General features: G+C 54.5%; 7 protein-coding genes across 7 annotated transcripts, besides 3 other annotated features; 2 read left to right on the forward strand and 5 right to left on the reverse strand.

Moving 5' to 3' along the window:
• Window positions 1–223: 223 nt before the first annotated feature.
• Window positions 224–1,568, reverse strand: ACLA_063190 (T6SS phospholipase effector Tle1-like catalytic domain-containing protein; the record flags this gene model as incomplete). The annotated part of the gene is made up of 3 exons (XM_001273777.1): window positions 224–1,215; window positions 1,269–1,448; window positions 1,517–1,568. 3 exons carry the CDS (start codon window positions 1,566–1,568, stop codon window positions 224–226), a joined length of 1,224 nt encoding a protein of 407 aa, XP_001273778.1.
• Window positions 1,569–3,216: 1,648 nt separating this feature from the next.
• On the forward strand, window positions 3,217–4,779 carry ACLA_063200 (M28 family metallopeptidase; the record flags this gene model as incomplete). Its single annotated transcript, XM_001273778.1, has 2 exons — window positions 3,217–3,312; window positions 3,370–4,779. The coding sequence occupies 2 exons, from the start codon at window positions 3,217–3,219 to the stop codon at window positions 4,777–4,779; spliced, it is 1,506 nt and encodes a 501-aa protein (XP_001273779.1).
• Window positions 4,780–4,801: 22 nt separating this feature from the next.
• Window positions 4,802–4,823: a microsatellite.
• Window positions 4,824–4,883: 60 nt separating this feature from the next.
• Window positions 4,884–4,908: a microsatellite.
• Window positions 4,909–4,982: 74 nt separating this feature from the next.
• Window positions 4,983–5,207, reverse strand: ACLA_063210 (uncharacterized protein; the record flags this gene model as incomplete). Its single annotated transcript, XM_001273779.1, has 2 exons — window positions 4,983–5,122; window positions 5,177–5,207. 2 exons carry the CDS (start codon window positions 5,205–5,207, stop codon window positions 4,983–4,985), a joined length of 171 nt encoding a protein of 56 aa, XP_001273780.1.
• Window positions 5,208–5,866: 659 nt separating this feature from the next.
• ACLA_063220 (YoaK family protein) lies at window positions 5,867–6,589 on the reverse strand (the record flags this gene model as incomplete). Its single annotated transcript, XM_001273780.1, has 1 exon — window positions 5,867–6,589. One exon carries the CDS (start codon window positions 6,587–6,589, stop codon window positions 5,867–5,869), a length of 723 nt encoding a protein of 240 aa, XP_001273781.1.
• A 583-nt stretch (window positions 6,590–7,172) lies between these two features.
• On the forward strand, window positions 7,173–8,266 carry ACLA_063230 (YeeE/YedE family protein; the record flags this gene model as incomplete). Its single annotated transcript, XM_001273781.1, has 2 exons — window positions 7,173–7,327; window positions 7,387–8,266. The coding sequence occupies 2 exons, from the start codon at window positions 7,173–7,175 to the stop codon at window positions 8,264–8,266; spliced, it is 1,035 nt and encodes a 344-aa protein (XP_001273782.1).
• Window positions 8,267–8,421: 155 nt separating this feature from the next.
• On the reverse strand, window positions 8,422–10,572 carry ACLA_063240 (copper amine oxidase; the record flags this gene model as incomplete). Its single annotated transcript, XM_001273782.1, has 4 exons — window positions 8,422–8,621; window positions 8,671–9,582; window positions 9,634–10,213; window positions 10,264–10,572. 4 exons carry the CDS (start codon window positions 10,570–10,572, stop codon window positions 8,422–8,424), a joined length of 2,001 nt encoding a protein of 666 aa, XP_001273783.1.
• Window positions 10,573–10,880: 308 nt separating this feature from the next.
• Window positions 10,881–10,904: a microsatellite.
• Window positions 10,905–11,034: 130 nt separating this feature from the next.
• Window positions 11,035–12,413, reverse strand: ACLA_063250 (glycoside hydrolase family 76 protein; the record flags this gene model as incomplete). Its single annotated transcript, XM_001273783.1, has 2 exons — window positions 11,035–11,619; window positions 11,679–12,413. The coding sequence occupies 2 exons, from the start codon at window positions 12,411–12,413 to the stop codon at window positions 11,035–11,037; spliced, it is 1,320 nt and encodes a 439-aa protein (XP_001273784.1).
• Window positions 12,414–13,847: the final 1,434 nt, after the last annotated feature.

Here is a 13,847-nt window from a genome sequence, read left to right on the forward strand (position 1 = left end):
AGAATTTTGCACCTTGGAATTCGCTGAGAGAATTGAGTATCAATTCCTTATTAATGAGCCTACAAATCGATAGCTTGCGTTATTCAAAACAACATATCCCAACATAGAATCCATGGGTCACAATAGACGGTTGTCTGTCCAGCAAAACATGTCTTCAAATCCGAGCCAGCATAATAACAACCTCCCAACTCCAGGTCAAATGATAGAAAGTGCGAACATTCGATCAGTCCTCTTCGTTCACATGAACGGTTCGAATTCGGCCTTTCATGTATTTCTCTTTCTCCAGCGCTGCGAATTCCTGGATCTCCTTTCCATCTGCCAGAGTCCAGCTGGCGTCGCCGCCTCGCCCCTTCAGAGCAGCACAAGGCCACTTGGACAAGTTCCGATCCTTGACAGATTCATGGATCCATTCGTTTGTAATGTCTGATTCTTGGCCAGGTGGATTGTATCGCAATGGAGTTCTGTTTGACCTTCCTCCTAGCCATCGCTGCAGAGTCCGAGTGAAGCTGGCGTGATCGACCCCACCCAGGCTTGTTGCCCAGGGCGCGCTGTCGCTCTCGCGCGCCCGTGGAGGTATATCAAACAGATACTCGTCAATGTCAAAGCTAAGCTGGTCGTTTTTCATGCATTGCGCAATCATCCATGCAAGGGTAATATTCGACAGACGGGGTTCGTCGCCTCCGCCTCCGCCTCCAATGTCCGTATGCACCCCAGAAAACCACACCTGTGGAAACTCCTGCCCTTCATTCTCCTTGGGGACATGCCAGAGCGCCGGCTGGAAGGCCGTTCGCTCCTCGTCCAGCGACAGCGCATGGAATCCATATCTTACATCCTCATGCATCACCGTGTTGCGTAGCTCCAGCTTCTCCCCAGAGTCTCGGCCCAGCCACGCTTTCTGGAAGCCTACCGTGTCCCAGACGCCGATAATCTCGACGGTAAACCGTGGCAGCCGATCTCGGAACCCCATCCTCGTACGCTGCGCCGGCGTGTAGCCTTCGATCTGATTATTGTAGAAATCGTCATACACGGTGGGAAAGTTGTCCATTCCTCGCGGCGTCAGAAGACCCCATTGGCAGACCAGCCCGGCGATGGCGCGGGCCGTGTACGCGCCGCGCGAGAAGCCAAAGAAATAGATCTTGTCGCCCTCGGCATAGTTGTCCGCGAGGAAGCCATAGGCCGATCGTACGTTGGCGCTGACGCCGAGTCCGGCCACCCCTGGTTCAAGATCAGACAGAATCCTCTTGCACGCGCCCATGATGCAGCCGTACCACCCCAATATCTATCACCCAGATTTGTGCCGGCTCCCTTTTGGTAGTAGACGATCTGTGGAATCTCTTGTTGTTCGCCGTTCTCGCCTTGAACGATGGCCATACGGCTCAATACTCGACTGAAGCGAGTGACATTCGAGGGCGGTTGTGCCGCGTCAGCGAGCGAGTCTTGCCATGTGCCTGGGTCGAGTTAGCGATATTCTACACTTGGGTAGTTTCTTTGAAGAGATTATAGAGGATTCTCTTACCATCGCAACAGACTATGAGTCGCTTGGGTGGAGACCGCTTGATTTTCGACATGGCGATCTCAATTATTTTTTTTTTTCTTCTTCTTCTTCCTTTGCAGCAGAAGGACAGATTTAATAACAATGGATGTCAAGGATGTCAATTTCACGTCATTTCGACTTTGCCATCATGGCAAGCAACCACGGTCTTATAGCATGGTTCACCCCGTCAATGACACTGAAAGAGCGTGCGCCTGTCTCTGCTGAATCTCAGCTGGATAGCCCAGTCCCAGCTGGGCGCAGTGGCCATTCCGAGAGCAGGCTCTGTGATTGCTCAGATTCGAAGCCAGATGATGCCTTAGGGCTGGCTGACAAGAGGCGCGGTCAACGCAGAGAACCACAAACATTGGACGGTTTTCCTTTGGTTTTGCTGCATTCGGCGTGTTGTTTGGATTTCCCCGCGACTGATTGGAGGAATGACTCAGCTGGCTCCAATAGTCTGAAGAATTGGGGTCATTTTGATGTTGCCAAGCGAAGGACTGAACTCTCAGCAGCCTTGGATGAAGGTGATTGCAGAGGGAACTGTCAACTTTTCTATTCGACATTCACATTTATCTTCCCTTTTCGCTCAACGGTACAGTCAGCATCTTCAGCTAGGAGTATTTCCACTGAAGTTGGTGGGTAATCCAGATTCCAGATGATATATATCCCCATCCGCTTCACTAAGTACCTTCAGTCTCTATCGCTGGAGCGGGATTATTAAAGAAACACAGCAGAGATGGAGCAGGAATAGGCCGTTTACAACCCTTGAAGCAGACATTCTGTAGCACTTCGCGTTTGCGGTGTGTAAATAGGCTTTACAACGTCTATCTAGCCCATGTTTCTACAATCTCGATGAGCACGGTACGTCAAATCAGACGATAGGCGATGAGACCAGAACTCGTCGCTCGCATCCACTCTGCAGCAATCATTATCCTCGCAAAATTAAGCCAAGCTTTCAGGGTTTTGGAAACCGGACCTCCAACGGAGAGCGTCGCGGGCTGGCGGGGGTGGCGTGGATACGAGCAGGATGATATCCGATCGTGCGATGGGTTGCAATGCATATTCGACTGTCCTGGAGGTAGACTATTTTATGACAGTCTAGAATGGGCTTTCTTTGTTTCTCTGCATCGCGCTCGGTTGATCGCGTGTGGGATTGACAGTCACACTGCATGTCGCAGACTCCCAGTATGGAGTATGCTACAGCACAGTGGTACAACATACAAACTATCCAAGCCACATGGACCTCTTACAAATTAATCATTCAGTATCGCCTCAGATCCGCTTGGCGATGCTGCTCATTCATTCACCAGCCAGTACAATGTCGCTGGTGATCGGGAGTCTCCTCGAATTGGCACCTCATCCACCCCGACTCTTATCTCTGCCAAGTCATGCCGTCCTCTTGGCTGGTCCTTCACTCCTCCCGCCAAGGGCTCTGAGCTTGTTCCAAGTTGAGACGATGCAACTTCAGACGGGATGAGGTGCCATTTGGTGATAAACAGCTCAGATGGTCGAGCGGAATGCTTGATTGCGGCTGGATAACGAGGGGAGATGGAATGGCAGTGGCGATGGGCGATGGCAGATGGTATGTATATTATATAAGGCCGGGGAATGACCAGCGAGTTTTGAGCTCATCCACTTCGTTCTGTGCAGATCATTCAGTTTATTCTTAGGGAACAGTCAACATGAAGTGGCTCTACCTGGCAGCGTTCGCTTCTCTTGCCTTGGCCAATGCCCCTGGTGGGCCCGGTGGCCATGGAAGAAAGCTCCCAGTCAATCCTGTAAGTTTATGCCGGGTAGCAAGTGGGCTTGTGCGATGTTCCCTGCTGACCATACAGAAAACGTTCCCCAATGAGATCCGTCTGAAGGATCTCCTCCACGGATCGCAGAAGCTGGAGGACTTTGCGTATGCGTACCCCGAGCGCAACCGTGTCTTCGGAGGCCAGGCCCATCTGGATACTGTCAACTACCTCTATCGTGAGTTGAAGAAGACCGGCTACTACGATGTCTACAAGCAGCCTCAGGTCCACCAGTGGACCCGTGCGGACCAGTCACTCACCCTCGGCGGCGATTCCATCCAGGCCAGCACCATGACCTACAGTCCCAGTGTCAATGTCACCGCGCCGCTCTCACTGGTCAGCAAGCTGGGTTGCGCGGAGGGTGATTACTCGGCCGATGTCAAGGGCAAGATCGCCCTGGTCTCGCGTGGCGAGTGTTCCTTTGCCCAGAAGTCCGTGCTGAGCGCAAAGGCTGGGGCCGTCGCGACCATCGTGTACAACAACGTCGATGGTTCTCTGGCCGGTACGCTGGGCGGCGCGACCAGCGAGCTGGGCCCGTATTCCCCCATCATCGGCATCACTCTGGCCGCTGGACAGGATCTGGTCGCCCGTCTCCAGGCCGCCCCCACCGAGGTCAGCCTGTGGATCGACAGCAAGGTCGAGAACCGGACCACATACAATGTCATCGCGCAGACCAAGGGCGGTGATCCCAACAACGTTGTCGCGCTGGGTGGACACACGGACTCGGTCGAAAACGGACCGGGCATCAACGACGACGGCTCCGGGGTGATTAGCAACCTGGTCGTGGCCAAGGCGCTCACCCGCTACTCGGTCAAGAACGCGGTGCGCTTCTGCTTCTGGACGGCGGAGGAGTTCGGCCTGCTGGGCAGCAACTACTACGTCGACAACCTCTCCCCCGCCGAGCTCGCCAAGATCCGCCTGTATCTCAACTTCGACATGATCGCGTCCCCCAACTACGCGCTGATGATCTACGACGGTGATGGATCCGCCTTCAACCTGACCGGTCCCCCCGGTTCCGCCCAGATCGAGAGCCTGTTCGAGAACTACTACAAGTCGATCAAGCAGGGCTTCGTCCCCACCGCCTTCGACGGACGCTCCGACTACGAGGGCTTCATCCTAAAGGGCATCCCCGCTGGCGGCGTGTTCACCGGCGCGGAGTCGCTGAAGACTGAGGAGCAGGCCAGGCTGTTCGGCGGCCAGGCCGGCGTGGCTCTGGACGCCAACTACCATGCGAAGGGCGACAACATGACCAACCTTAACCACAAGGCGTTCCTGATCAACTCCCGTGCCACCGCGTTCGCCGTGGCAACGTACGCCAACAACCTGAGCTCGATCCCGCCGCGCAATGCGACCGTCGTCAAGCGCGAGAGCATGAAGTGGACGAAGCGAGAGGAGCCTCACACGCATGGCGCTGACACGGGATGCTTCGCCTCGCGTGTCAAGGAATAAACGAGGAGTGTATTTTTACGGCAGAAGAAGAAGAAGAAGAAGAATGAGTTGATTCTGTGTAGATACAAAGACCAACATTATTATGATCCATATTTTTCTTGTTGATCATCATTATCATCATCATCATCACACCCCCGGTATCCTGCAAACCGCCGTAGCCACTTCCTCCCGGATTATTGTATCACACACTGCGAGACAGCTAGTCAGGCGGGATTGGCGCCCTTGGGAGGATATTCCTGGCCCTCAGCGTTGACCTTGGGCGTGCAGGTGCATCGCTCAGACTCCGGCACCTGGTCCATGACGGAGGGGATGTGGTTTCCGCAACCCCACCACGTTTTCTTCTCTGGACGAGGAGGGACGTTAGTGGTGTTATTAATGGTGGGGAGAAAGAACATACGGCAGCTGCTGCACTTGGATGGGAGACACATATTGAAGATCTATGTCTGAGAGAGGTAGGAAGCTGTCGGATTGTGGTTGTGTGGCTGAAGGTCAAAAGCAGGTAAAGAGAGGGGACTTTCAGATCATGGAATCTCAGCCAGATAATCAATAATAAATCCGAAATCATAACATATAAATAATAGCTGCATTCTTTCCCTTGGAATTCTCTTAGTCATGACTCGGCCATCAGATCCAGAGTCGCCGATTCCTGATCCCCGAGACCCCGAGGTCGCCATTCGGAGGTTGATATCGAAGGGAAAGTGAGAGATGATGAGATTTAGAGATCAATTTATACTTCTATAGAGACTGAAGAACCTGTCAGATTAAAGTTATCAATCATCCATGTTGATCTGAGGACCTTGGGGCACTCCGGGGTATTTATTCTCTTACTCTTCACGCGGTCTTAGAGGGACACCACGGCTGGCTTATAGCTAACTGGTCCTGGCTGACTTTATAGGAAAATATATGCATAATTGAAGAGAGTAGCCAATGAAAGCCTAAAATATCCATGACGGAGACTGCAATGCATAGTGAATAATGCAAAGTGGGATGGATATGCAGACATCATATCTCCATCCACATCGAGAACAACAGGGTATACGCTAACTATCAACAACAACAACAACAACCACTTTTCTCTCCCGTCAAATCATGCCTTTTTCTCAAGCTTTTCGTTGAACATCAACGACACCGTCACAATCGACTTGCCAACCGCACACCATAACAGCGCAAACGAGGAATTGACCGCGCGTTCGGCAAACGCACCCACAAAACAGCCCCCCGTCAACATCACCAGGAACAACACCCGCCGGTTCCGCAGCCGATTGTGCAGCTGCAACAGGTTCGGGTCCACCACGACATCGATATACGCTGCCGTCGCCATGGCCGTCGTGATCTCCGTGATCTTCAGCGACCGGCTCATGGCCACCTGACCGCCCGCCGAGAACGCCAGACACGCGATCACCCCGAGCGCCGTGGGACCGTCGCGCCGCAGCGGCAGCGCGTACTGCAGGCTCAGCCCGACAAACACCAGGACGGTCTGGATGAGACTGCTGAGGATGAGCCAGAGGCGGCGGCGCACGCCGAACCAATTCCCTAGCTGGCCCATGATGAGGCCGCCTGCGATGAACATGCCCAGGCTCATGCCGATGTTGGGGAAGGAGTAGGAGTTTTGAGCGAGGCCGGCGACGCCGATGGCCAGGAAGAGGGTGTTGCCCGTCTGGTTGGACGCGAAGCAGGAGTAGTCCGGCCATGCGGCGGCGTCCTGCATCCCCGTTGCGAAGGAGAGGAGGAGGAGTTGGGATTCGAGGATGATGTCTTCGCGGATGTCCTCGTTGAGGTAGCGCCAGAGCTTGGAGAGCGAGAGCGTCATGGTGGGCGCGCCGGGGACGGGTGAGGCGGAAATGACAAGGAGTGGCTGGACGTCGGCATCTTTTTGGGGAGGGGGGAGTTATATGTGAGGTTTTTTTCTTGTTGATTGATGTATGTGCCCGACCTGGCTGCCAAAGAGTTTGTCGGCCGGGACGCCGGGGACTCTCGGGGATCCAAAATCTGTATAGAACTTGGCCTGCTGGTTTGGTGACACTATTGGAGGTCGCATCTCGGGGAGTGCGGATTGGAACGGCGAATGGGGTCTGGAGACACACTGGATCTCTCTTCCTTCTTCATGGCACAGTTGGTTACAGAAAAGAATTGGATCGAGGTAGCCTACCAGCAACTCTATCAGTCAGCTTCCATGTAATTCGGCTTCCGTTGCTCTAGTTGTTGGGGATGTCCGTTACCTCGATTCGCCACCTCGGGAAGCATCATGATGCCCTCATCGCACCTCCCCGAGCTTCATCCACGGGGCTCGGGGAAGTAAGTGAACAAACATCCGCACAAAACCGATATAAATACTCCAGGGAACGATCATTAGTATGGACTATTATGGTCAAGGTCATATTTCCTCCTCAGTCATGTCGGATCTCATCTCTTCAACCCTAACAGGGGCCCTGTTCGGGGCTGCCCTGACCGTCTCGGGCGTCTATCTGCCCAACACGATCATCTCTCAAATGAAACTGCAAGACTTCCACATGCTCAAGGTCTTCCTCACGGCCAGTTCCGCCAGCGCGTAAGTACCCTCCCGACTTCAACCCGCAAGAAAACCAAACCCTAACCAAAACCCCCCAGCCTCGTCATCTCCCTCTATGAGCGTCTCATCAAACGACCGCTCAGCCGCCGCCCCCCTTCATCCATCGGCTGGTTCGGCTCATACGATGGCAACATCATCGGCGGCGCCATGGTCGGCGCCGGCATGGTCCTCACAGGCGCCTGCCCCGGCACCGTCCTGGTCCAGGTCGGCACCGGCATCTCCTCCGGCCGCTACGCAATGCTCGGCGGCCTGCTAGGCGGGATCCTGTACGCCCAGATGGCCGGGCTCCTCGGCCGTGCGCCCGGCGCACCCTGCACCCCGACCCCCGCACCCAGCAAGATCGACCACAGCCTCCCCGCCAAGCTCGGGGTGAGTCCCGCCAGCGCGGCGCTGGCCTTCCAGACCATGTGCGTGTGCCTCATTCTCGCGACCAAGACGCTGGCGCCGAGTTTGACGCGCAGCACCGTCGACCCGGTGGTCGGCGGTCTGTTGATCGGGGCAGCCCAGCTCGCGAGTCTGATCATGACCAGGGCGCCGGTGGGTGTGTCGACGAGCTACGAGGATATCGGGCGGTGGACGTGGAGCTGCCTCAATGGGGGCGGGAGCGTTGAGCCCGTCGCGGACACACGGCCGGCGTTGTTGCCGCTGACCAAGTCGGTTTGCTTCTCGGGTGGGATCCTGGCGAGCAGCTATGCGCTGTCGCGGATGCTTCCGGAGTTGGCTACGGTGGATGCATTGCCGGTGTCGCCGCTGCAGGGTGTGCTGGGAGGCTTGGTCATGGTCTTTGGTGCCCGGTTGGCGGGAGGGTGTACGAGTGGGCATGGGATCAGTGGCATGAGTATGCTGGGGACGAGCAGTATCATCAGCGTGGCCTCGATGTTTGGAGGCGGGATCGCCTTGGCATTGCTGCGTTCGTGAATTGGCATTGTCCCTACGGGGGTTTCGTTCTTTCTTGGAAATAGGTCTTGGCGAAAGGGTGCAAGTGCACCAGGTATAATTGAAAAAGCTATATACATCTACCTGACGGGTATAATTGATTGTCTTGTCTGGATCATCACTCGTGGCACGCATCTCTATAGTTTGCCCTTGGCCGGGCCGCAACATGCCACTGGCTCGGGGTGCAGTGTCGACTTGTTGAACGATTGGGAGGATGGAGGGACGTCCAGCGCGGGGTTCTTGGTGAAGAATCCGTCTGGCTTGAGCATGACACTGACTCGTTCGACCGGCATCACAGGGAAATCCTCGATACGAGGGTTGTGCGTCAGACCGAAACCTGATGAAGTCAGTCTCTGCCTCACTCGCAATAGGACGATCAAACTTACTATGCCATAAAACCAGATCCTCATTCTCCACGGGATCATTGCGCTTGACCCATGTTTCCACCCCCTCGGACTTCTGGCTCTGGTTGGTGAATTCTCCCGCCGCGAACAACTCGTCATCCTGATACTTGGTCACCCAGATGGGCTTGGTCGCAAATTCAGCGCGCTTGTGCCCGAAGGATCTGGGGCTTGCCAGCAGCATCTGACTTGGCACGGTCTGCAACTTGTAGGCCACTGGCTTGTATGTGATAGGGTTGATGCAGGCATCGTTCCGGATCTTGAAGACACGGTGCCGATCCACACTGGTGTTGGCGGTGCCGCTGGTCCTCAGGACGGTTTGTTCCGTGACGTATCCCACCCCATACGGGTTGCTCTCGTCTTCGGGCATAGGAACGCTGTCTTCATAATACACCGTATTCTTGTGTCCGTCTAGAGCAGGGTCCATGCGGAAGGAGAACATGTGCTGGTGGAAGGGAGCCATGACACCGGGCCCGACATTGGTTCCCCAGGGAACAGTGGTGCCGAACTTGGAGTTATCAAAGGGCACGGTCGACAGGATACCGGTGGCGCGGACCTCGAGTTCGATGTTGGCAGCCTGGTCGAAGATATAGGCGAAGATATACTCGTAGTTGGAGACAGTACAGATCATCTGCACCACCAGCTGGCGGTTGCGGACGACGGTAGCAGCACCGCTGCGGTAGTTGGTGTGCTTGTGCTGGAGACCATTGTCCTGCTCGTGCAGACAGATCACGTTCTCAAGGTGCACCGGGTTACCCTTCGAATCCGACCGGTAGCCATCGAAGTATTTGATGTGACCCAAGCAATCGCACCCGAGAGAGAGCTGGTTGGCCGTGATGCCGAACCCGACATCGCCGACGTCAAAGGCCTGCTTGCGGTGGTAGGGAGCACGAGGGTCTGTCGATCAATTAGCAGCGATCGCCAGCTGCGGCGCTAGAGAGCACATACCTCCATATGGAACGGTCATCTCCGATACGGATAACCGGTAGAAGACATTGCGTCCGTCATAAGTAGTGTTGTAGATGACCAAACCTTCACGCGCATTGAAACCCACGCGGAACTTCCACTTCTGCCACGAAATCTCCCGCCCTTTCACGGAAAAGGAAGGCCCCTCCGGCTGCTGGACAATATAGGGCTTCAGATCCGTCCGCAAGGGTTCGCCGAGCAAATCATGCGCATACTGAACTGTCTCAACCACCTTCCATGGCTGAGTCTCCACACCTTTGGCCTCTGCGCTGCTAGGCAGATAGTCCATACGGACCAGCTCATGGGTGAGCGCATCGAAAACGGGCGAGAATTTGCAAGGGGTCGAATAGTGGTTGTTCTGAGGGTGGTCCGTGGTCACCACGTACATGTAGCACTGCCATAGCCGGCGAGTCTCTTTGGGGTCGTCGGTGCCATAAATCCAGGGGTCGTTGCACACGCTGACACCGGCAGGCAGCTGCAGCTTGGCAATCTCCGCTTGCACAGCGGGATGTTTGAGGCACAGTTGTTCGATTTCAACGATCTCATCCGCATCACCGGGCCCCTGACTCTGTTAGCATAGAGGTCCATCAGGATGGGTTCCACGATCCGTACCTGTACTCCCTTCGGCAGCTCCTTGGCATAGATGATCGATCTCGTTCCCGCATTCAACAACGCCTTGTGGAATGCCCCACTGTCCAGACGGTGGAACAGCACTTGCAATAGCCGGGTCGGCTTCGCGGGGAGGGGCTTCCCCAATCTCTCTGCCTCGATGTACGGAACAACCTCCTTCTTCAAGGGTTCATTGACATCGATCTTCTTGTATCTCAGCGGGACTCCGGGGAAGGCAGCCTCGAGGATCTTAACCGCCAATTGGATCTCCCCGGGAGTGATAGGGTCAAAGGGATGTAGGTAAGCCGCCATTTCTCCGGGTTGAAGGATAAATGACAATGCAGGGGCGATGTTGGTGGCTTCAGTAGAACATGCATGACCGACCAGGATCGTCCAGGCTCTATATATACTCTGCGTTGACACGGCATATCGGATCTGGAGAAAGATATCTCTACTTCTCTCGTCATTCGGCGTTGGACAAGAATTGGCGGCGCTGCTGTTGATTGGCAGGGGGGAAGCCTTGGTTCCTCAGGTATCAGTCACGTGGGCGCTCTGATTGGCTGAATCCAGAACCAGCGCATCTCCTACCCAAAGAGGCTTAGCGCATCACGGGACCCCTCTCCAGTGATCCAGTGATCCAGTGATTACCCAAAACGGACAAAAACGAGAGAAACCGAAACAACAACTCATCAATGACGAAGAAAGAATGAAAGACCGGCGTCAGCTATCATGGATCCATGGTTATAAGAATGTAAGTAGATACGACAGTGGTCCTTATGTGCTGACCAGATAGAGATACCCTCCCACTAACATCCCCACCACCGCCGTGGCAAAGTTCGCGACGACGCGGTCGGTTCTCGTGATAACGCTGAGTTCGCCCAGCCAGGCAGGTTGATCCGAGGATCCTCTTTCTGTCCCCGTCGCCCCGTTCCCTCGACTGGTCCCTCCCGTTCTATTCGTCAGGGGCCCCGCGACTGTGTCGAACAGCGTCGCCTGGACCACTTCCAACGCCGACATCTGCTGCCCCACCCCCGTTGTCCCATCATATTCGCCGGTCGTCCACCGCATCCCACAGTATGTTCCCGTTTCACCGCCGACGCATTGTGCTGCTGCTGCCGTAGCGGAGGCCAGCAGTCGGGTCGCGATGGTATCGCGGGTCCAGGGCGCCAGCTGCGCCACATCCCCCATCCACCGCGCCAGATACGCTTTGAAGGAGAATTCGTCGGTTTGGCAGGTGTTGATCGTCTCGCAGGCATACTCATGCAGAATACCGGAGGAGGACTTGTTGGGAGAGAGAAAGAGTTTCTGCGCGTCAAGGAGGCCGTCGATTCGGATTTTCCACTTCCAGTCGCCTTTGCTCTTACGCTAGGTCAGTATCTTTGAACTCGATTTATGAGGCAGAGCAAAAGAGTCCCTACATGGTTCCACATGTGCGCTGCTCCATGCAGAAACACGCCGTTGTTATACGTCCATTCGACACGGTTGGGTTCCGAGCAATTATCGCCCTCATTGAGCCCGTCCAGCACATGGTACTGTGAATTAATCAAACCTACGTCCATTACCCAGTCCCAGACCTTGTTCGCCCATTCAGCATACATCACCTCCCCCGTATACCGTGCGAGTCGCGCCGCGATGTTGAAGAAACAGCCATTGGAGATGGCATTGCGATAGGTATATCCGTTGTTGAACGGGAAGATCTGCCACTTCAGCCCACCGCCGCAGATTTGATCGTCCCAGCGGCCGGCCTGCTCGTTGAATACGGCTTGCGCCATGGCCAGCCATGATGGGGAATCCTTGGGTGGGTTTGGGAAATTGTTCTCTGCTGCCATGAGCGCGGTAATGGCCCAGAAGGCCTGATCGTCGTTGCCCTCGGTGTGCATCTGATTAGCGGGCATAAAGTTACCTATTGCGCCGGCCTGTTGTAGGATAGCCTCTGTGGTGATGTCGTTGTAAGTGTCGTTGCCGGTGTACCGCCAATAGTTGATGAGAGTCCCGAAGAAGGCACCGGCTTCCCACCAGTAGTAGGGCTCGGGGAGGTTACCAGGGACATCGCCTGTCTCGTTGCCAGTGTAGAAGCTGACGAGGTCCCACGCTAGGCGATTGGCGACCTGTTTGACGTGTTCTTGTAGAGTCAGTGCATGCGGAGACAGCATCATTCCCACACGAAATATACCTGGATCCGTAACATTGAGGTAGATAGCGATCGCCCGCCAGGGAAGTAGTAGGAATAACGAGAGTTTTAAGAATACTAGGCAGTCAATCTGGCATATGCGCCCCATGCTGGTTGCGCACAAGAGAGAAGGAGAGGAGTGCACCATACGTCCAGAGTGAATTCAAACGAAAAGAGCGACTGACTTGACTAGAAGAATGACAAGCCCACGGTGGCTGTGAGGATCATCCATCTCCCAGTCGATAGCAGATAGTGCTGCACTAATATTAGAGATACGTGCGATGTGTGTCTGCCAAGTCAGTGATGAGAGATCTATTGACTTAAATACTGTCGGCATCTATGGCTTCGACTTCACGAAGGAAGGGACTACCGCCCTCGCACCATCTCTTCTTCCACGTAGATACTAACACCCTTATTCCCTTTGAGCTTGGAAGTCTCCCCGTCCGCAATGACAATGGTCAATCACCAGATATATCTTTCCGGAGTCATGCCTCCTATATGTTCAACACGGTCCGGTTTCACTTCGACCATCTCTACCAGCTCTTCGACGATAGGAATGTCTCCAGAACCTACACGAGTTCTACCGCGACGCAGTGGCAAAGATCCAGAGATCTCGACTCTAGTATGTACAATACCTCATCATTCTTGCATTCGCTGAAGCACTGCTGATACCTGTGCGCAAGATATCCAATATCCCCGCATGGACCAAGTACTTCCCCCGTGCCATGTCATTATTACCAGACACTACCACGCTCTGGCAGGATCCAATTCTTGCAATTGAAGTATTGGCCTTGGTCAGCCTGTATCTTCATTCGGTCGCCATGAGGGGTTCTGCTTATTGCTATGTATGCTGTATCTTCCCACTCCTGGAGCTATCATAGATAACCAAATAGATCGGACGTGCCATGCGCATGGCGCTATTTGAAGGCCTTCATTGTGCCCTGTCAGTTGAACAGCTTGGTGGAAAGTATGTCGAGCGGTGCAGCAGAGTGTGGTGGACAGTGTACGCCCTCGACCGCAAGTTCTCGTCTCCAATCGGCTCGCCGAACTTAGTTAATGACGAGGACACGACTGTTCTGTAGGATCCTCGTAGTTGCTCCCAAGACGCTGCAGCGCTGAGCCTTCATGTAAAGATTACACAAGTAAGTACAAGGATAGCAAGAACCCTCATTCAAGCATGTGTCGATTTGAAGCCCATGACCGCTCTGCAAGATCAGAATTCCCTGGGTAGGTAGACTGCTAGTTTCAACCATACCAGCTCACACATTCTGCAGAGACATTTCTCCCCTTTGATCTAGAGAATCTCTTCTCGTCATTCTTCCTTCTCTCCGTACTATCGGCTATCTTACCTAATATACTTCCGGATTTGACCTACCGCGAAATGGGCTTCAGTCTGCTCGATGACCTGATTGCCGTG

This window comes from Aspergillus clavatus, genomic scaffold (genome assembly GCF_000002715.2).
Source record: "Aspergillus clavatus NRRL 1 1099423829796 genomic scaffold, whole genome shotgun sequence".
Lineage (NCBI taxonomy): Eukaryota > Fungi > Ascomycota > Eurotiomycetes > Eurotiales > Aspergillaceae > Aspergillus > Aspergillus clavatus.